General features: G+C 39.5%; 1 protein-coding gene across 3 annotated transcripts in view; it reads left to right on the top strand.

Annotated features, from left to right (window-relative positions):
- PCSK5 (proprotein convertase subtilisin/kexin type 5) overlaps positions 1-22,080 on the top strand; it is a 463,530-nt gene that overhangs the window by 194,357 nt on the left and 247,093 nt on the right. For all 3 annotated transcript variants that reach the window (XM_044920816.1, XM_021689363.1, XM_021689364.2), the window contains exon 9: positions 2,528-2,628. In XM_044920816.1, the coding sequence (XP_044776751.1) occupies positions 2,528-2,628 (101 nt within the window). The remainder of the gene's footprint in view (positions 1-2,527; positions 2,629-22,080) is intronic.

A 22,080-nucleotide genomic window follows, 5' to 3' on the forward strand; every position in this document is an offset into this window, starting at 1 on the left:
GAAAACAAGGCTGCGAATTGAACCGCAATTTCAAATGAAGTAGAAGTACCTTTGCAATGATCCAGCAGTCTCACTTCTGGTTACATATTCACAAGAATTGAAAACAGGATTGCGAAGAGATCTTTACATCCCCATGTTCTTTGCAGCATTATTCACAAGAGCCGAGAGACGGAAGGCACACAAGTGTCCCCTGATGAATGGTTGAAGAAAGAAAATGTGGTAAATACATATAATGAAATATTATGCAGCCTGAAAAAGAAGGAAATCTTGCCATGTGCTTCAACAGAATGAGACTTGAGGACATTATTCTAAGTGAAAAAGCCAATCACACGCACACACACACACACACACACACACACACAAATACCATACAATTATGTTTATATGGGGTACCTACAGTAGTTAAACTCATAGAAACAGAAAGTAGAATGGTGGTTACCAAAGGTTGGGAGGAGGGGAGAATGAGGGGTTGTTTAATGGATGGAGTTTTATTCATACAAGATAAAAATGTTCTAGAGAGATCCGTTGTACAGCAGCGTGCATATAGTTAACAGTACTGTACTGGACAGTTAAAAGTTGGCTAAAAGGGTAAATTTGTGTTACGTGCTCAACAAAAAAACCAAAGAAATACCTTTTTAAAGTCAACAATTAAAAATCGAGAAAGTTTCTTATGTAGAAGTGGGTAGGGCTCTGTTTACCCAAACATCTTGCAAGCATCCGACATGGAGGTTCAGAAGATGGCTGGTTAATCAGATCTGTTAATCAAGAAATAACCTCCCCTGCTTGCCAAACACAATGTCGGGGCTCTTGGCCACCATTCAGTTATTCCAAGAAAAGAGGGTAAGGCTTGCCTCCTCTCTCCCACCACCATGTCTTACGGTTCTATATATTTTTGTGCATTCTGCCACTCCTTGGGTATCAGTGCCTATCTGGTATGGATAGTCTGGTGACATTCAAAGTGTCAAAAGGAACAAAAGACAGAACTGATGGCCCTGTGTGAAACTAGGTCAGCCAGCGTGTCATTGTAGATCCATAGCAGATAATTAAAGAGTCCATTCAGACATCCTCAGGGGACCCTGAGGAAACTTTTAGGGGAGGGCTCATTTCTGAGGAGTTATGCGGCACTTTCTTCCTGTGAAGATCAGATTTCTTTCCAAATCAACCCATCTCCACACTCCTCTGGAAGGATACACCTTAGAACAACAGAACTTTGTTTTCAGCTGCCTTTATCCCCCCACACCTTTCTGATGACCTTCCACCTCAGTTTTCCTATTTGTCTTGATGCCAAACAAAGCTTAACCACTGTCTTCCAGTAACTTCAAGGAGAGCACCCGCTCATCTCCTGAGGCTTGTGCATTCCCAGCAGGAGCGATATCAGCCCCAAGGAGGCAAAAGTAGACGCTTGTTGGGGAGGGCAGGTTTTTTAAATCTTAGCTATTTCACTGGTTTGCAAAATCTTACCTCATTTGTCTTGTTAAGGAGAATCTTAGTTTAACTTTTTCTCCCTGGGTGAAATGATCGCGAAAGAAAGGTTAAAAAGCACGCTCTTGCTGATGGGAATGTTATTCAGCCATAGCTGAAGTAAACTGGATTCAAACCAAGAGGAAAAACTGATCTAGTTCTCACATTCTGCTTTCAAAAACTGGAGAGGGCGCCTGGGTGGCTCAGTTGGTTGGGTGACTGCCTTCGGCTCAGGTCATGATCCTGGAGTCCGGGATCGAGTCCCGCATCGGGCTCCCTGCTCAGCGGGGAGTCTGCTTCTCCCTCTGACCCTCCTCCCTCTCATGCTGTCTCTCATTCTCGCTCTCAAATAAATAAAATCTTTAAAAAAAAAAAACAAAAAACTGGAGAAATGGCGAATCTCCTTCTGTACTATACCGGCAGGCCCTTAGTGCTGTAACGTCCCCTCAAGCACCCTGGGTTCAACCTTGTTTTTGGTATTCACCTTAAATCTGTGAGGAGGTCTTGGTTCTTCCGTGCACCATTTCTGTGGATGCTAAAAACCAATGTTCCATCTATGGCAGAGCATGCCTTGGCTTAAAACCTACGCCTCTCCCAAGGTATCCGTTCTGGAAGGGCAGGGCCAGACCGTGTGCTTTCAAGCTTCCAATGCCTACCTCAGTGTCTGGTGGTCGGTTCAGCGTATCTGATCATTAAAAATGTCAGGGTCATGAAAGAACTTTAGTTTTAACTAGAGCTGGGACTGGGGTGAAGCAAGCAGGGGTTTGGGGGGTAGAATTGAAAGGCACACAGGCATAACCCCCATGTTCCAAGCCGAAGACTCACCCTAGTCCTGACCCCAGTTTTAACAGAAGTGCAGTCCAATTTCCAAATGTTTCTCTTTTCAAAGTTGATTTACACAGGCGATTCTCTAGATGTGATAGAGTTACAGGAGTGCAGGAACAAGGTATTTAAAACCACTGTTTCAACACCCCCTCCATTCTACTTTTAAGAGTGAATTTTCTTTCTACTTGCATGTGACTCCCATTGACCCCAGAAGCCTAAATTTTTCATTTCTGTCTTCTAGATTACTACGGATCTGAGGCAGCGTTGCACGGACAACCACACTGGGACCTCGGCCTCGGCCCCCATGGCCGCAGGCATCATTGCGTTGGCCCTGGAAGCCAAGTAAGCCTATCTCCCTATGTCTCCGCTGCCGACAGCCCCTCACCTCAAGGACAACTTACCCGTCCCCTCCGATAGAATCCCTAAGCGCAAGGACCCAAGATAGAACCTTCTAAGTTCCACCTTTATAAAACACCAAAGATTAGGGTTTTAAAAAGAATTGTTTTCCCTATATTAAGGAAAAAAAAAACACACTTTTTTTTTGGTTTTTATATCCTTAAAAAATCAAACTGTGTAATTACTTTATTATGGAGTCATAGCGCAAGCATGCCAATTGGCTCCAACACTGTTGCCTTGTTGAGGTTTTTATTCTAGTCTGGGAATGTTCCTGTGAGGCTCAGAGCAGTCGGGGCCCTTTCCCTGCGGAACAGTGAGGCAGCTCAGATTCCATGACAATAGCGCTCCCTCTGGGGGACAGAATGTGTCAAGGTCATATGACAGATGCTCAGGGACAGGTACAACCCATCTACCTTCAATCCTGTTCAACGTGGTCAAATTCTGTGTCTCAAAGATCCCTTTGAAAGGCCCCTTAGATGATGTGCAGTAGGTCTCACCTCTTTTTTCTGTAAACACCAACAGATTTTGCTGTCTTAACTCTGAAATCACTGATCTTAATTCTTTCAAAACCTCATACGGATCTACACTCTCTTACCCTCCGTTTCAAAATCTGAAACGCCCAGAAAACTGGAAGTTCTTTTGCAAATTTGACACACAAAGTCCGCTGATGGCAAAGCTTGCCCTGAACTGGTTTGAGGCCTTTTACAGTCTTTGTTGTGAAAATTCATACATTTTACTGCAGAAATATGAATGTATTAGTTTATGAGGTGCTGGCTCAGACCCCTCGCCCCCAACTGAAGTTTTGTGTAATATGTGCTCTGGATGCCATATCTGAAAAAATTTTGAATTCCAAGTGCATCAGGTCCAAAGATTTTAGAAAAGGGACTGTGAGTCTGCACTCTGACACCCTCCTACAAGAGGACCATAAAAGCAACTGGAGTAATAACGTAAGTGTTTTTGCAAAAATAGCCTTGCACCCCTGCCCGAGGGAGGAAGGGAAAGATCCTTTGATTTAGTCGTACCCTGACGTACAGCAATAGTAGGTGACAGGAAAAGAATACAAGAATCATGACGAGACGCGGGTACTTCAATAAGAAAGGTTCTGGCTCATTCTCAATACATTTACAGCTGCCCCTTTTTAAGGCAGGGGGCCTTTATTAACGAAGTCGGGCCTTAATGTAAAATGGAAAGAGTAAATTATAAGCCATGGAAAGCCTTGGAGTAAGACGGACAGAAGAACACAGCTCTGCATGTGGGCTGCCTTAGTTTGTTCCGACCACTATAACAAAATACCGTAAATGGGGTAGCTTATAACAACAGACATTTATTTCTCCTTTTGCTGGAGGTCTAAAATCAAGATACTGGTAGCTTTGGTGTGTGGTGAAGGCCCACTTCTTAGGTGGGTCCCATGGCAGCAGGAAGGGGCAAGGCAAGGGAGCTCTCTGGGGTCTCTTGTAAGGCTACTAACCCCACTCATGAAGCCTCCACCCTCCCTCCCAGAGACCCCTAGTACCATCATGTTGGGCAATAGATTTCAACACACGAGTTTTGTGGGAACAGAAACATTCAGGACATAATGCGTATTGTATCTCTTGTTGGCCTCTTGCCTAAACATTGGTGCTAAGGGATGCCCAGCTTCCCACAAATCTTTGTATTTCTTCCTTTTTGATGAGAAATATTAATCATTTCAGCATATTGTATCTTTTAAAGTGGTGAAAGTTGGGGTGTAGCAAAAAACTTGTGCTTACCCTATTAAATTCTCACTTGACAACTTTTCACTGGGCAGTTCTGCCCCCAGAAGTCTCCATTAACTGTCTGTTGTTAAGTGGGTCACTGTTGTTTGGATTTTTGAAAATAGATTGTCTTCATCCTGAAATTCTAGGGTGTTTCTCAGGAATATTTTCCGATGCACAAAAAAGTCAGGATTTTTCCTGCACCTCCCCATTCCCCACCAAAAAATGATTGTCGTCTCAAACTTTGCAACCAAGTGCCCTATCTGTGGCTATAGACCTACAGGATACTCAGTTCCTCGGGATATTACTATAACACTCATATTTCAACAATTCTTTTGACCACTGTTTAAGCTCAAGTGGAAAATCCTTACCTTTGTGGCCCAAACAGCCCACTTAGTTGGATAAGTTCGCTTTGGGGCTGGGAACACCCCAGAATTCTTCATCTCTTTTCTCTTTCTTTGCATTTTGAGCATTTTTAAAGACTAATTTTTGCCTCAACTGTGATGAGTAGAAGGAAGGTTGCAGGATACACCCTACCTGGAAAAATCCACCGTAGATTAAGATTTTCAGCAGTACAGTTTGATCACGGGACCAAAGTAGATGGTCAGTAATCTGATAAAATAAGAAAGGATAAGCCTTGCCTCTTAACCCCATTGGCTTGTTCTACAGGCCAATCTTTGCCTCTGAGTGAAGGTGGAGGTTAGGAGAAAGACGTCTGAGCATTAAAAGAAGGGGCATTAAAAGTGGATGGTCCACTGGGATCAATAAGCCCTGGGCCTCCCACATGAGGAAAACGTATCTGGAACTAAGAAATTGGAGCCAGGAGCTCAAATGACAGTCCGCCAAGGCTGCGGTCATTCAAGCGCTAAGCCTAAGCCCACTCCGCAGCCCCCGCAGCCCCTCCCCGGGGATCTCCTCTTATACTAGTACTTCTCAACAACACTTGGACCTTGGTATTTGGAGATTCAGCCTCTCCTCTCACAAGCTGAAAATCCCAATCTACAAGATACTCCCTTGAAAGGAGAGAGGGGAGAGGGCAGAGGGAGGCAGAGTTGGGCGCCAGGACACTGGGACACTCCAGACACGCATCCCCTGCTCAGGTCAGTGAGGAACGATGAGGCTCAGTGCTGGGGTGAAGAACCACCAGCAGGGGCTTCAGTCCCCGTTTATTGGCACGGCCCCGTTCTCCATGTCCTAGAGGGAAGCATCCTCGCTTCTCCTGAGGTCACTCGACTACAGTATCTACTCAGGGAAAGCTCCCACCTGCCGAGCTCCCCTCAGCCTGCTTTCTTTGCATCCACAAGTGCTGGCCTGCATCAGTAGAACAGTAGATCCTCCTCTGGAACCGCTGCAACCACTGGCCATTCTGATGCTTCTCGCTCCCCTCCCCTCAGAGCTTTTCCCAAAAACAAACACCAAAAAAACCCAAAAAACAAAAAAAAAAACCAACAACAACAACAAAAAACACCTTGGTAGGAATCTAAGAGGAAAGAAAACAAAAACAAATACAAAGCATAGAAACAGATAAGCTTCAAGCGTGCAGATCTCTTATCCCAGCTCAGCATAAGCTCGGTCCTGAGTTAACTCTGCGTGACAGCTCACAGGACAGCCTCCCCCCCATCCTTCTCCCACAGGTGTGTAAGAACATGTATTGTAACAGACTCCCCTATAGCGCACCCCAGATCCTCAGGTAAAAGTGAATCCTCCCAAGACTGGAAGGATTCTGAGTGCCTCTCAAAATCTGCCACCTTTCCTGCTCTCCCTGGGTTTGAGCCTCTTCTTCTCTCCGGTTGCCTCTGACGTCTGATTGCAAACTTTGCCTTTCTAGTAAATAAGGCAGTTTCCTTCTGCTCCCAGAGATGTTGTCTGGGCACTGAAAGCGGTACATTTCTTAGCTTTCTAAAAAACCGTAAACAATTTCAGAATAAGAGAAAAAACTGTGCTCCTAAAAGAGAGGGGAGAGAACTTTTTGTGTTGGGGTGCTCTTGTCATGTGTGTATTAGTTCAGAGGTTTATAATATTTCAATTATTTGGGTTTTGTGGATTTGGAAGGAATTTTTGGGTTTTTCAGCGGAGCGAAGAAGGAATATGTAATCAGTGATTACGAGTGAACTAATTATCTTTTGGGCCATTGCTGCTTCAAGTGATGTTTTTTGTATGGCATAACTCAGAAAGCTCTGGTAAAATGAGTGTCCTTAAATGAAGAAAGTAGTGAAACATGACTAATAGTTTTAGGGGAGCAGCCTACAAGAACACCAGGTCACGTGTATAAAGAGCCTTGCACCTTGACACTAATATACATATATTGCTAGTACTCTAGCCCCCTGGGAAGAGAAAGGGCAGTTGTTAGCAAATGATGTTTCCTACAAAATGGCTTATAAAATAAAAATTGATATAATTGACGTTCATAAAAATACACTGTTCAGATTGGTTTTTTTTTTTTTTAAAGACTTTATTTGAGAGAGAGAGAGAGCATGAGTAGGGGGAGGGGCAGAGAGAGTGGGAGAAGTAGACTCCCCGCTGAGCAGAGAGCCCAACGTGGGGCTCGATCCCAGGACCCTGAGATCGTGACCTGAGCTGAAGGTAGATGCTTAATGAACTGAGCCACCCAGGGGCCCCTACTGTTCAGTTTCTTACACTATGCTTTACTGAAAGTTTCCCTGACCTGAGTCTGTAACTATTAGCAAAGAGAAGCTAGTTTAATGGAGTCTTTCATATGTCCAGTTACCAGCATTAGCTCAGGACATTCACAATTGAAGTTTACTAAAGAAACCTTTCGGCCTTAAGTTGCAAATGGTCTCTCATTGGAAATTGGAATAATATATATTCAGCAATCAAGAAATGTTGCACAGTGAATGGTCAATAAAAGGGACTGAGTCAGGAAGAAATTTCTAAAATTATTTAGGACTTTGAGAAGGAGGCTTCTGATACACAGACTATTCCACAAATCCTTGTTTTAAGTGACCTGGAAGCGTTTTCCTCAGATTTCATATCTCAGGGGCCTCAGGGATACCTTCCTTTGAGAACATCTCATGTATCTGGACCCAACTTCAGAAAATACACAAATTGGGGTGGCAGCGTTACTCTGTACTAGAAACATACCTGGAGTGTATTAAACAGTCGCTGCTTCTGCTAGCTAGCTAGCTAGCCCCATGGGCATACATATACACACATTTCTAGGTAGGCTCATCTACTTTCTTCTTACTACCTATCTGTTCTCTCCTAGTTCAAATGTCCCGTTGGAATATATCATATACGTATTTGTAGAACACAGGTTATAGAATGTATATAGAGAGGATGTAGTATTAGGTAACTTAGCTAATTTATTGTTGTACTACAGATGTTTTTGTGTGTATTCTCTTCCAAACGAGGCTTAAACTCCTTGAGACTAAGGATTGTGCCTTACAGTCTTTATTTATATGCATATAACAAATACCTGGTACATACTAAAAAAAAAAAAAAATTAAAGCATCATGCTAGATGCTAAGTGAATTAGGCAGGACATAATTTAAATATTTGTAAAACCTGTCACTTGCCTTCAAAGGGAGGCAAACATACACTAACATAGATGCACAAATTGTTTAAGAAAGCCAATGCAGTCATTCTGGGGGAGCATGCAGGATTTGGCCGAAAATAGAAATGGCCAGCCTCCATGATCCAACTTGGAACATTGGCTCCATGACACTTTTATATCCTCCTTGACATCTAAGCACCGTGTTTTGCAAAAGGTCATTTCCAAGCAAACATTAGGTCAATCCATCTAGTCCAACCTTCTCATTTTTTGTACCAGGGAAATGAGGTGAACAGAATTGCCCAATTTCATATATTCATTATTTTTATCTTTTAGTTCCTCTTGTTGGTGTTGATTAGTGACTTCTTCCCCACACCACCTCAACTCATCCCTTACCCAGTTTACTTATTGTTCCTTAGAACTGGGCTTAACTCAGGTAAAATAAAGACATGGTGTTATTTCCTCCCTTAGCTTCGAAGAGAAGCCCCTCTACCTTTGATCTTTAGTGGAAGGGGTAATGGGAGACATGGAAAGGTCAGTGTGTGAAGAATTAAAGATGTGTTGAGCCACAAGATGATTCACACCATATGCTGTTGATTTCAGAAAAACCATCCTGAAAATTCTTTTCTCAGGAAATTAAACTTACCATCTGCATTTCTTATAAACCTACAAAGTCCATCTATATAAATGTTATGCAGTTCCTACTGATCAACCACTTTATGCCTTTGCTCTACCTTTCATTATAACCTCTGTCTTACCTATGTATGTTTCCAATGGAGGAAAAATATGAGGAAATGCTCCAAATATTTGAGATTCAATATTATTGTGAGAAATTAATACCTGGGACAGTTGAGATGGTGCCTGGAGTTTTTAATAAGCTGAGTTAAAGTAACTAATGGAGGGGCTTCAAAGTTCTAGAACTGACCATTTTGCAGGGAGCCCACATAAGAAGGACTCGATAGACATAAGCTTTTCTAAATTGGGGTTAGCATCTTAGGCCTGATATCTTGTAAACTCTTCTTATCTTCTTTGTTTTGCTTTAATTAAGAACACATTTCAGTATAAAATGTTCCATCAGAAATTCTCCCAAGGGCCACATTCCCCTGTACGAAATGGTGCAGTGGGCGGGGAGGCAAATGCATTTGGTTGTTGAGGTAAAATAGCAGAGAACATATCAACTCTTTGTTTTTAGGAGAGTTTTCCTTATTTCACTTAGAACTTCAGAAGCACATGCACATGCTCATGGTATGAGCCCTGGATTCTGTAGAATGACAAGGGTAAGGATGGAGTTAACACACACTCCCCTTTCCCCCATACTCTCAGAGTTTCTTGAGTACTGTAATGTTGTAGTTTGGGCTTAGCATTTAACTGAGATTTCTGGCATGAAGGGTTGGGATCTGTAGCATGAGGAGGGTGGGGAGACTTAAAATGTGCTCAGGGAGGAGAGCTGAAAAGGTTTGTGAGGTAAAAACAGCACACATTTCCACTTGAGGCCCAGCTGACAGAGAAGGGATGTACTGTCCTGGATGATTCCCTATAGTGAAATAATTGTAACCAGACCCACAGAGCAGTTACCATGGGCCTTCTGCCAGCACTGTGCATGAAAATAGCTTTGTTATGTCTACACACAAACAGACAATACACTGTGTCCTCTAGCACTTTTCGAGTTCAAATTATGTGGAAGCCAATTTTCACTGGACTCAACTTTTTACCTAACTAGTGGTTAATGGCTTAAAATAATGCAGCTTCTAAAGGTGTCCTGTATTGCTGGAAAAGCCCTGGTGAGGAGGCTCCTTCACCTTGTATTGTCTTGAGATTTAGCCCGATGTGTTCTATCCCCTTCCTGAGATGAGGAAACGAAGAAGGGATGGATAGTTGAGTCGCCCAGAGAAGTAACCAGGTGATTGTTAGCTGCTGCTTTGGCTTAGCTTTATTTTCAAAAACAGATGGTTCACTGAACATATTTTGCTCGTATTGCTGTAATAATAAAGATTGCTTCTTAAGAAGAGTAGTTCTCGGTTCAGTTGCAATTCTCAGCATTTTTCCTTGCCAGGTGTCATATGTTACCTTAGAAATGTCTCAGGTTATAAATACCTGATTTGTGATTTAACCTAAGCAGGATCACTTTAAGATTGAAAGTGGGAAAGACCTTTTGGTGTCCTCTGGGATTTGACTCATTTTATACTAATTATATCCTTATCTGTGATATGCGCTCCTCTCCACCATCTTGACAAGAATTCCGTTTCAAAGGACACTATGCCTGAGAATTCTATAAACAGTGCTACCACTTTGAGAAAATAATGTAGAAAGCTTCTCTTGGTTTAAGCCGGGGGGCGGGGGGGAGTGTGTGAGAAGGGATTGAAGGGATTTTGGAAGGAAACTTCTAATCTCATTTTTCTCATCTCTGAAAGGTATGTAAAGAGGATATGGGTGTTAGTAACATTGAGCTTAGATGGAATCATCCATCCATTCAGTAGACATGTATTAATGGTCTACTTGTTGTCAGTTCCTACACTAGACATTGTGAATTGAATGGTGGGTTGACAGACATGGAATTTTTGTCTTCTTTGGCGAGGCAGTCTACAGCAAACCAAATGATAAGTACTTAGAACAACATAAACAGAGTAGAATAATGGAGAGAGTAATTTGATGAAAGGAACCATTTTATCTAGAGTGGTAATGGAGAGACCTTTTGGAGGAAGTGACATTTTAGCTGAGACCTGAAATATAAGAAGGCTCACTGGTAGAGAACTGGACTGAGCATTGCAAGGGAGAGGGAGGAGCAAGTTGGGAAGACCACATAGTTGGAACATGGTTGCTGGGTTTGAGAAATAGGAAGATATTCATGGCTAGTGTGAGCTGAGGGTTTTGAAAAGTCCAGGTCACATAGGGCATCATAGTAAGTAAGCATGATAGAGGCCTGTGGAGTCTTCTAAGGAGGGAGACATGATCTGATTAAAATTTTTAAAGATCATTCCAGCTTCCCCTTGAAGAACACTTGGTGTAGGAGCAAAGCAGGTACCATTTTGGAAGCTAGTAACATAGTTCAGGAGAGATTAGGGTAGCCTGGTCAGGGTGATGATGATGGAGACAGAAAGAAGTGGATAGATCTGTTGTTCATTTTGCAGGTACAGCAAATAGGGAATGAATTGGAATAATGTGCTTTGGGGGGAAAGAAAAACTCAAGGCTGCGGTCTAGTTTCTTAGCGGAGCTCTTGGGTAGATTGTGTACCATTTATTGAAATAGATACCCTTTGTTCTTTCCATGGGATTCTGAGAATTAAAAGAGGCATAAATACCCATGGGACTAGATCTCTGGGCCTCCGGGTCTTGCAACAAGACCCATAGCCAGTAGCCAGTTTCTCTTACAATTACTGACTATGCTTTGGTGCATCAGCTCCCCCAGCAATTTATTACTTAATTCTTAGAAAATGCTTTTCACTAAGATCATGGTTGCTATAAATGACTGAGACAATTTACATTTTTAAAATAGAGAAAATAAAGAATATGGATTTATTTACATTATAAATTGCTCATCTGCTATGTCCTTTAATTTAAATAGGGTGTTAATAGCAAATTGACTTTTATGCAGTTACCCCATAAGATTGCTTAGAAAATCTAATGAGTTAGTGGGTTCTTCAAGAAATATGTAAAATTTAGTATTTAAATTTAATCTCTTGAGGGTTTGTGGATTTTATTCATTGCCAGGAAATTTTTGTTCTTGATAGTGTCTATGGTAACACCCCAAACACTATCAAATATAATTTTTCTTGCTGAGAATAAGAGAAGCTGCCTTTTATCCCCCTCCAGGGTCCATTATATTTCACACCATAGTTTGCTAACTTAATCACTTTAAGCATATTTCAGTACATTCTGCAAAGTGACTTACTGTATAGCTTCATCAAATATCATTGTCTTTGTATTTGAACATTCTCAGATACATTCCTCAACTCTATATTGAAACCCAGTTAGAACTCAACCCTATTTTTATACCAGGTCTTCTTGAGTTTTGAATCAGTCTTGTATATGGTCACATTGTCTTAACCTATAATTTTTTTACTTGTAGGATGTTTTTGTGTCATTTGTTCAGATGAGGATAATTGTTCCTAGTGACACTATTATTATTTTGTGTTTAGCTGATCCCGGCATTCTTTTTACTCTGTTTTTGAAGAATCATAATACATTTTGCCATCAGTATGAGAGAAATGTAAAGAAGAGAAGTAGAAATGACAGACTGAAAAGCATGTCATTTCACTAGCATGCAAGATTTATTCATGCTGACCTCAACAAGTCAATGATGGCATTTGATTTGTCAAAAGCCCAAAGCAACAAATTCATAGTGAAGTAATCTGAGATACCTGGAATACAACCTGCACACACAAAAAGACATTTTGTGTGTAGAAGATTGGCTTATTTCTTGCCATCCTGGGTTTTCGTTTCTCCGTTTGTGATGATTCTGAACCTTACTGAGTAACCATGTGTGTGACCAAGGTGAAGTCAAGTTTTATGTTCTTTGCATATCCCGGAAAAACAATATTCCTGTGAAGCCTGGTAGTGTCTTTCTAACCCATAAAGTCATAGTACATCTGACCGTGATATGCTGTATGGGAGATAAAAGTTTCTTCTTGCCTCAATTGAGTGTGGAAATAGTGCATCAGAGTGCAAAAAGGTAAAATCCAAAAATGATGAAAAATAAAAACAGTAAACAGCTTTCACTGAATGCTTGCTCTGTGCCAAATACTGAGCTGAGTGCTTTTATTGGTTATCTTGCTTAGTCCTCAAAGCAGTGCTATAGGTAGGCATTAGCTCCCTATTTCAGATGTGGGAAGAGGCTTAGAAGTTTATCCAGGTGGTAAGCAGTAGATCTGGAAATGGAACTCCAGGTGATGTGACAGCAGAACACACTGTTACACCGCATCACCTTTCTACTGTAAGAGCTATAACAAGACATGCTTAATTGCAAAGGCTGCCATAAAGTATAAAGGCCAGGAGGATGGAGAAGGGTGACAAAACTTTGACTAGGGATGATTTAGGAGGACTTTATAGAAAAAGAGGGATTCAAGCTATACTCTGAAAATTATTTTTTTTGGCTTTAGTACGTATAAGTCATACAGAATCTTGTTTAAAAATGTAGATCTTGAGGGCACCTGGCTGGCTTAGTCGGTAGAGCATGTGACTCTTGATCTTGGGATTGTGAGTTCAAGCCCCACGTTGGGTGTCGAGATTACTTAAAAATAAAATCTTTTTTAAAAAAGAAGATTTTGAAGCCCTCTCAATATAGTTTGTTTAGTCTACTTTATTTTTTTTTATTTTATTATGTTATGTTACTCACCATACATTACATCATTAGTTTTTGATGTAGTGTCCCATGATTCATTGTTTGCGTATAACATCCAGTGCTCCATGCAGTACGTGCCCTCTTTAATACCCATCACTGGGCTAACCCATCCCCCCACCCCCCTCCCCTCTAGAACCCTCAGTTTGTTTCTCAGAGTCCATAGTCTCTCATGGTTTGTCTCCCCCTCTGATTTCCCCCCCTTCATTTTTCCCTTCCTGCTATCTTCTTTTTTTTTTTTTTTTTTTAACATAGCCCTCAATATAGTTTGGGTGATTCGATTACAACTGGTCCATAGATCACAGGAAAGAAACCCCCCAGACCGTCAGCTGTCTTGCAAGTGAGTATGTGCAGTAGCCCCAGCAGCACCAAGAACAATATTGGGCACACAGTAAGCAGTAAGATATTCATATAATGAGAGAATGAATCAATGGAGAGAAGGAAGTCTCCCTTTAGTTATTGAAAAGTATGAATAGGTATCTGTTAAGGTAGCTGTAGTTAGTAGGGTATAAATGGCAATAGATTTCGTTTTAACTCTAAATGTTGACTGATTCATTCAAGAAATACTTATTGAGTCATGCTTGTTACGATCATCTCTTTGTTTTGAAACCCTTTTTTCCCCCATCTCAGAAACTGCAATACACTTACGGTCATTGTTGCAATCTTTAGCATCAGAATTCTGATGTAACTCCATGTGTGTCTGGCACCATGCTTAGAACTAGAATACGTCTATGAGCAAGACATGGATGTTCCATGCCTCAGCTGCCAGAATGGTAGAGCAGGGTCATCCCAAATGCATATGGTGCTTTGAACCTGGCTCCCAGAGAACATGCATTCCAGCGAAGGGAGGCATAAAAGTTAATTAACATCTGATATTAAGTGCTATGAAAGAAAAAACAAAGGATGATACTGGGATAGAAAGTGCTGGTGGGCTAAGGGTAGGGAAGGGTGCATAACAGCAAATAAGGAAAGGATTAGGTAGGGTCACCAATGAAATGATAGCATTTTTGCTGAAAGTGGAGTCATAAAGGTGATTCAACTTATACTTGGTTTTTATGAGTTTTTACTGAGTTATCAATTGATTGCAGCATTAACTGAGTTTCACCCTTTTTTATCCAATGGTGCTTAAATCATGACCAAGCCTTAGGTAACAGAAGGACAAGTGAAAAGGAGAAATAATCCATATTTTTTTTTTATTTCTACCAATATTTAGAAATATGCCCATACATGATTGAAAACTGAACATCCCTTCAAAGTTTAAAATTGTTCATCCAGAATCCAGTGAAAGCCTTAATTGTCTTCTTTTTTTTCTTTTTTAGAGGGGGGTAGGGGCAGAGGGAGAGAATCTTAAGCAGGCTCCATGCCCAGTGCGGAGCTAAATGCAGGGCTCGATCTCACAACCCTAAGATCATGACCTGAGCCTAAATCACGAGTTCGATGCTTAACTGACTGAACCACCCAGACACCCCTCGATTTTCTATTTTTGGTGAGCATGCTAGTTTATCTGAAAAACTTGTTACACAACCATGGAATGTTGGGAGGAGGGAAGAGAATTGAGGGAAATTTAAGGCAGGCTCTCAGAGAAGTCTGCTTGTTATTTGGCTATTGGAAACCTTTATAACTGACTTGAAAGAATATAAGAGGGAGCTTCCTGGAGAGAGCATGATCTAGGAGTGATCATATTAGTTATGCTGTATTCTTATTCATTGCTCTGAATTTAGGTGCCATTGAAGTTGACATCTAATAGCCTCATTGCCATAGCAGATGTATTCAATTTTATAGTTTTCATTGTGCTAAAACTCTCCATTATAGGCAATACCATACCTGAAATATAAAATACTTATGATCAGTTTGTCTGAGAAATCATAACATTGGAAGGTTGCCCAGAGACCATCTGGTCTGTAGAGATGCTATTTAGCGAGAGTGTTCAAGGATCACCAGGCAAAGGAGAATAATATTGGTAATGGAATGTAAGTTATTTTAAAAAATAAAGGGTTTTTTTTTAGTTTAAAAAAATTTGGCTTATTTGGAAATTATGCACTATTTTGGTATAAAGTTTTCTTAATTGCATGAAATGATGCTGTCCTTATTTGGCAAAATTAAGTGACAGTCTTCCACTGATTTCATTTGCACTAAAGTATTGAACACTGAAAGATACCAGAAGAGCAAACCCATCACCACCAATATTGCTAGCAAGAGAACCACTTAAAAAAATAGATCTAATCACTAAAATAATACATACCAATTGTAAAATATATATATATATAAAGCACATAGAAATACAGAAACAAAAATCAGAATTCTCCCTACACAACCTTCAGCAACTGTTTTATGCTTGAATAATACAGTAACTGCTAATACTATGATATCCATTGCAAAGATTCTTAATATATACAATGTATTTATTGCAAAAATATCTCCTACTTTATTGTCTTCAATCTGCTTGTCACCTTCCCTTCAGATCCTGTTGTTCATTTTGTCTTCCCTCCTCCATTAGTTTTTTACCACCCATTTTAACTACATAATGCTTTGTCCAATGCAGTTAAGCAAGATTAGAATCAAGAAGGTTTTAGGTCGTTGTGGATGTCTCTACTTGTTGGAAATTGGATGTTGAGAAATTCCTGAATTCTAGGAACTAATATTCAAAATGAGTTTCAGAAACATGGGTCAAAGTCACTCAAAAGGGATGTAATTCTGTGAATCCTCTACAAATTACGTACTAATCTTTCTTGTTAATATTTTTCTTATCAGTATATGCTCCATATATTACCCCTGGCCATAGTTATTATAAATATTATATCAATTTGTCATTTGCTTTCAAGTTGGCTTCAGATTGTTTTGACAGAGGAGACTTTTTTCTTTATTCTTTCATTATTATTAGTCAATTATCTGTGTCCTTTATAAATTCTTCAGTTAGTCATGACTCATCTTTTGGTACCTCCTGGAGAATGTTGTGTATGCTTATAAAAGCTATGTATGCTTTCCCAAACACACATAGAGCAGAAGATTTGCTGTACCCCAGGGTAATCTATGGGCCCCAAGTTAAGAGCTCAGGTTAGAAAGTCCTTTCCTATCTCAAAGTCTCAATTACCAACTTCCATTTTCATCTAGGGTTTTCTCATTTCATTTTTCAGTGTTAATGTCTAACCAAGTAGAATTTATTTTGGCGTTCAGTATGAGGATCTAAGTTGAATTTTTATAGAGATCCATTTACTCGATGCCATTTCTTACATAATCCATCTCCAAAAGCAATTTGTTTTGCATTCCAGTCATTGAATTTATCAAGGTCTCCCTTGAGTTTTCTATTATTCTGTCAGTTCTTTTGACATTACAATATCATTTCACTTCTTAAACATTTCCTTTAAGCATTTTTACCTGTTTATTTTTCCAGGAAAAATTTGGAACCCTTTTGCCATGTTCCCCAAAACAGTCTGAGTGACAGTTTATTACAACTGTATGAATCTTGGCTTCTTTTTAACAGTTGGTTTTCCCATTCAAGAAAATCTGCCTCTGAATTATTCAGATCTCTCTTTTATTGGCCAAGTAACATTTCAGGCTTGTCCTTAGTTCCACACTTTTTGCTTTAGATTTATTTTTGGGAATAGCAAATATTTGTATGCTTTGCTGTTACCATTATGCCTTTAAGTAGCTCATGTATAACAGAGATACAATTTGTTCGTATGTTTTTCTTTTCTCTAGCCCGTTTAATTGACATTATGTTGTAACTGATTACCTTGTTTTTTGGCTGTGTGGGGTGGGGTATATACATGGCTTCTGACTATAGTAATACTTATCTCTGTTCATCTGAGGTTTTTCCATGTTCATCTTTATTGTACAAAGTGGTCATTATGACTTCAGGTTTTGGAGTAGGCTGACTTCAGTTCCGATCCTTCCTCCACCCCATTACTACCTGGTAGCCTTCGACAAGTGAAAATTGGGTTTCTTGACCTTGTGAAATTTCAGTTTCTTCATCTGAAATTGGGGTAATAACCCAGAATCACCAGATTGTTGCCAGGATGAAATAAATTTGGGCATTTGGAAAGTATTACAAATAGGGAAGCTGATATAATCATGATTAATGTTTCTGTTAGCTAACCATTTAAAATATTAAGTATCAAGAATGACAGTAAACTTTCACGCCTACATCCTGATTTTCTCTGGATTTTTTTTAGCCTTTGTTTCACTTTTTGTTGATGTTTGCTTTTCTTCATGTGGCTATGCAGCATTTTTTTTTAATTTATTTTTTTATTCTTATGTTAATCCCCATACATTACATCATTAGTTTTAGGTGAAGTGTTCCATGATTCATTGTTTGTGCATAACACCCAGTGCTCCATGCAGAATGTGCCCTCCTCAATACCCACCACCAGGCTAACCCATCCTCCCACCCCCCTCCCCTCTAGAACCCTCAGTTTGTTTTTCAGAGTCCATCGTCTCTCAGGGTTCGTCTACCCCTCCGATTTCCCCCACTTCATTCTTCCCCTCCCGCTACCTTCTTCTTCTTTTTTTTTTTCTTAACATATATTGCATTATTTGTTTCAGAGGTACAGATCTGAGATTCAACAGTCTTGCACAATTCACAGCGCTTACCAGAGCACATACCCTCCCCAGTGTCTATGACCCACTCATCCGATCCCTCCCACCCCACCCCCCACTCCAGCAACCCTCAGTTTGTTTCCTGCAATTAAGAATTCCTCATATCAGTGAGATCATATGATACATGTCTTTCTCTGTTTGACTTATTTCACTCAACATAATACCCTCCAGTTCCATCCACGTCGTTGCAAATGGCAAGATCTCATTCCTTATGATGGCTGCATAATATTCCATTGTATATATATACCACATCTTCTTTATCCGTTCATCTGTCGATGGACATCTTGGCTCTTTCCACAGTTTGGCTATTGTGGACATTGCTGCTATAAACATCGGGGTGCACGTACCCCTTCGGATCCCTACTTTTGTATCTTTGGGGTAAATACCCAGTAGGGCTATGCAGCATTTTTGATTTTACAAAAGTTTTGTTAAAAATGGAATTTGGGTCTTTTCTCAGTATCTGTTGAGATTTTTAGTATCTAGTTTCTCATACTAGAATCATTTATGGGATTCATTAGAATAATAGATTTTTAAATATTATTTCTGCTTATATTACAACTGAAATTTGTTTCTTTATTATGCTTTTGGTTTAGTATTAGAATATTTTATATATGCCTTTTTATTTTCCTGAGTGACATTTATAGTTTCTTTAACTGAATAATATGTGTGTGTGTGTGTCCTATATTGTTACAGCAGCTAGCTAAAATTAATTGTATACTTATGGAATATAAAGAGAATCTTGTAAAGTGTTCTTTATTTTTTTCCCATTTATTCCTAAAGTATATGGTAGCATAGGATGAAGAGTCAAGCTTCCTAACCCAGATTGATTTGACCTGTCTATCCTCTGCTTCTATCTCTGCCAGGCTTTTTGTTTTTGTTTTTGTTTTTGTTTTACATATCAAGTGATGTTAAATTCACAAAACAAATTGTGAAATTTTGCATCTATTCTCTTCTCTGGAGACAATTGTGATCACTGTCCTTATAAGTTTGAATGAAACCATCTGTCCCTAAAGCCTTTCTGAGAAGTAATTCTTTGATAAATTTTTCAGTTTTAATTATTTTTATCTATATTCTCCAGAGCCATGTCCATTTCATTAGATTTTCAAATTTGTTAATTAATGATTACATATGGTTATATAGCTAACTGTGATATAATGGCATATTTTGTTATAGCATAATATAATTATTTTAATATGTATCTAATATTAATATAAGATATATATTATATATTATTTTCTTTGTTAGATGTTTTGTTGCTGTTCTTTTTTTCAAAAGGCCAGTTCTTGGATTTGTTCATGAGTAATGCTGTTTTTCCTTTGTCCTTTTTTTTTATTGTGTTAATATCTTTCCTGTTTTCCTTAGGATCACTCTCCATGCTTTTATTAATCTTACTGGTTGAATCATGGTTCATTTATATTTCCTTTTACATTAGTATGATTTTTTTTAAAACTGCATATTTCCCTCTGAACACACTTTTGGCTGACTGTCATTACTTTCTAAGGGTGTTTGGGCTTCCTCTTTGGTAGAAAGACAATTGAGAATAATACTTTTCAGTGTTTAACAAACTTTGTCTCTATTGAGATTTGTTATTGACCTTTTTTTCCACTGTATTGTGGTCAGATAATGAAGCTAGATAATCAGCCACACTAGTGGTGTGTGAGGTATTGTTTTTCCTTAGGGCAATTGAGATTTCCTTTTGGCTCAGTGTATGGGCAACTTTTTCAAAACTCTTTAGTTGACCCATGAATTCTTAAGAAAAAGAAATTACTCTTTGTAGGAGATATGTTTTAATATTATTAAATTATATCTACTATGTAAACAAATCCTTTGTACTCTTTCCCCTGAAATAAATGGATTAAATTACCTGAGTAGTAGGCGGGGTCCCTCAGTTACTTCTTTTTTCTTAGAGTCTTTGATCCATAAATTTTGGTGGAAGCATTTCATCCTGTTAGATATTTTTTATAGACACTACCTTATCTTTCAGCTAAATTGTACTTCCTTTGCTTTTCAGTGTTTTTATATCTAAAATGTTATGTCGTTTGCAACTAATTTTGCCATCCATACATTCATGTGTGTGTGTTGTGGAAAAATCTCTGCCCTTTCTTTTTTAGTTTCTACATTTTATTTTCTTAGGTTAAAGAAATGATTTTAAAATAATGTTAATAATTTTTAGATATCATTTTTAAATGTGATATTTAAAAATAAATATGTCGGGGCGCCTGTGTGGCTCGGTAGTTAAGCGTCTGCCTTCGGCTCAGGTCATGATCCCAGGGTCCTGGGATCAAGTCCCACATCGGGCTCCCTGCTCTGCGGGAGGCCTGCTTCTCCCTCTCCCACTCGCCCTGCTTGTGTTCCTGCTCTCGCTGTCTCTCTCTGTCAAATAAATAAATAAAATCTTTAAAAATAAATAAATAAACAAATATGTCTTGTAATAAGGGAGTTATCCCCTTTGGCTCCTCACTATATGAACTTGGCTTACATTTACTTTGCTATCCCCACCATACTTATTTCTGCATATCATTATCTGGATTTATGCAACAGGCTGTTTTAATTAATTTATTTCTTACCATTCTCTTTACTTTCTTTTCTTTTTTTTTTTAAAGATTTTATTTATTTATTTGAGACAGAGAGAATGAGATACAGAGAGCATGAGAGGGAGGAGGGTCAGAGGGAGAAGCAGACTCCCTGCCGAGCAGGGAGCCCGATGCGGGACTCGATCCAGGGACTCCAGGATCATGACCCGAGCCGAAGGCAGTTGCTTAACCAACTGAGCCACCCAGGCGCCCTCTTTACTTTCTTTTCTGAAGAATTGTGTTAAAAGACTTATTAAGTCTTCCCTCTGTGTTTGATTTATTTTTGAGCCATTAGAAGGTTTTTCATAACAACACATTCTAGGGTTTTTAATTTTGACTTATGTATTCATCAGCTGAAATAGATCTTAAAGTTATCTGTTTGCTTTATTTTGGTTTTCAGAGCATGTGTTTGTAGAGAGGTAGGTCAGTTGATTTCGTCATTCCTACCAATATGTGTCTTCTGCATTTACTCATAAAGGACAGGAGCATAATAGAAAATTCTTGGGCTTGTTTCCTTTCAGTTGTTTTAACTGTCCTTTTTCATTGTCTCCTGAAATGAGCTTTGCAGAGAGTCCTAAGACAGAAATTCTGTTTTGTTTTCATTCCTAAATAGCGTTTAAGGTACTTTTCATTTGTGTTGGATATTACCTCTGTACACATACACATACATAAACACATACATATCAGGATGAGTGTAGGGGATGCAATTCTTAGTATTTCCTGAAACCTACTGAGTCCCTTGAGCCTCCCTGGGGCATTTTTCATCAAGTAGGATTTTGATGACTAACAAAGCCTACCATGGGCTTCAGAGCTTGAGCCCTGGAGTCTGAGAGACCTGGATGCAAAGCCCTGTTCTTGCTCTTACTATTACATGACTTTAGGAAAGATAGGTCTCCTTTCTAAGCCTCAGTTTCCACATCTGTAAGAAGGGAATAATAACATTGTCGACCTCCTGGGTGGTTTTGCATGCATTACTGCAAAGCCCCAGTAGAACAGCTGATAAGTAGTAAAGACTCAGTGCATGGTGGTCCTCAGAGGCAAACAAAGCTGGTCTCCTGAAGTTTCTGTTTTCTGGCCTCCAGATCTGTCGTCTTGTCTTTCCTTCTCATCACTTTGTTATTTTCCTTAAAAAAAAAATTGTGGGACGTTCTTACATTTGTAGTCCACATCATTACCTCAATTTTCCACACTCTCAGTTCCGTTGGACCCATATTCATATCAGTGGACTCCCTCTCATGCAAACTTCGCGTTTCTCTATGCTCCTTCTAGTCTTTCTTTCTCTCAGCTTCTATTTTGGCATCTACACTCGCCTTCTTTATTGATGTATTCCCTTTGTGTTCACTGTCTTTTCCATGGGCTCCATACTATTTTTCTTCTCTTTTCCTTTCTCTTTTCTTCATTCTCTTGTCCCTGTACTTCCTTCTTATGTTTCTTTTACTTTTTTTTTCCTTCCCTTCATTCTTCCTCTGATCCTACTTTTTTCTTTTTTTTTTTTTTTTTTTTTTTTAATTACTCTGAATGAGAAACTCTGGCTTCAGGAAGGGTGTGATGCTGACCCTGCTCTGCTTACCATCCAAGCACAGACCTATTCAAACTTGCCCTTGAAGAATGGGATGATAGACAAAACCCCGTGGTCAGTTCTCAGGTCCT

This window comes from Neomonachus schauinslandi, chromosome 13, assembly GCF_002201575.2.
Source record: "Neomonachus schauinslandi chromosome 13, ASM220157v2, whole genome shotgun sequence".
NCBI lineage: Eukaryota > Metazoa > Chordata > Mammalia > Carnivora > Phocidae > Neomonachus > Neomonachus schauinslandi.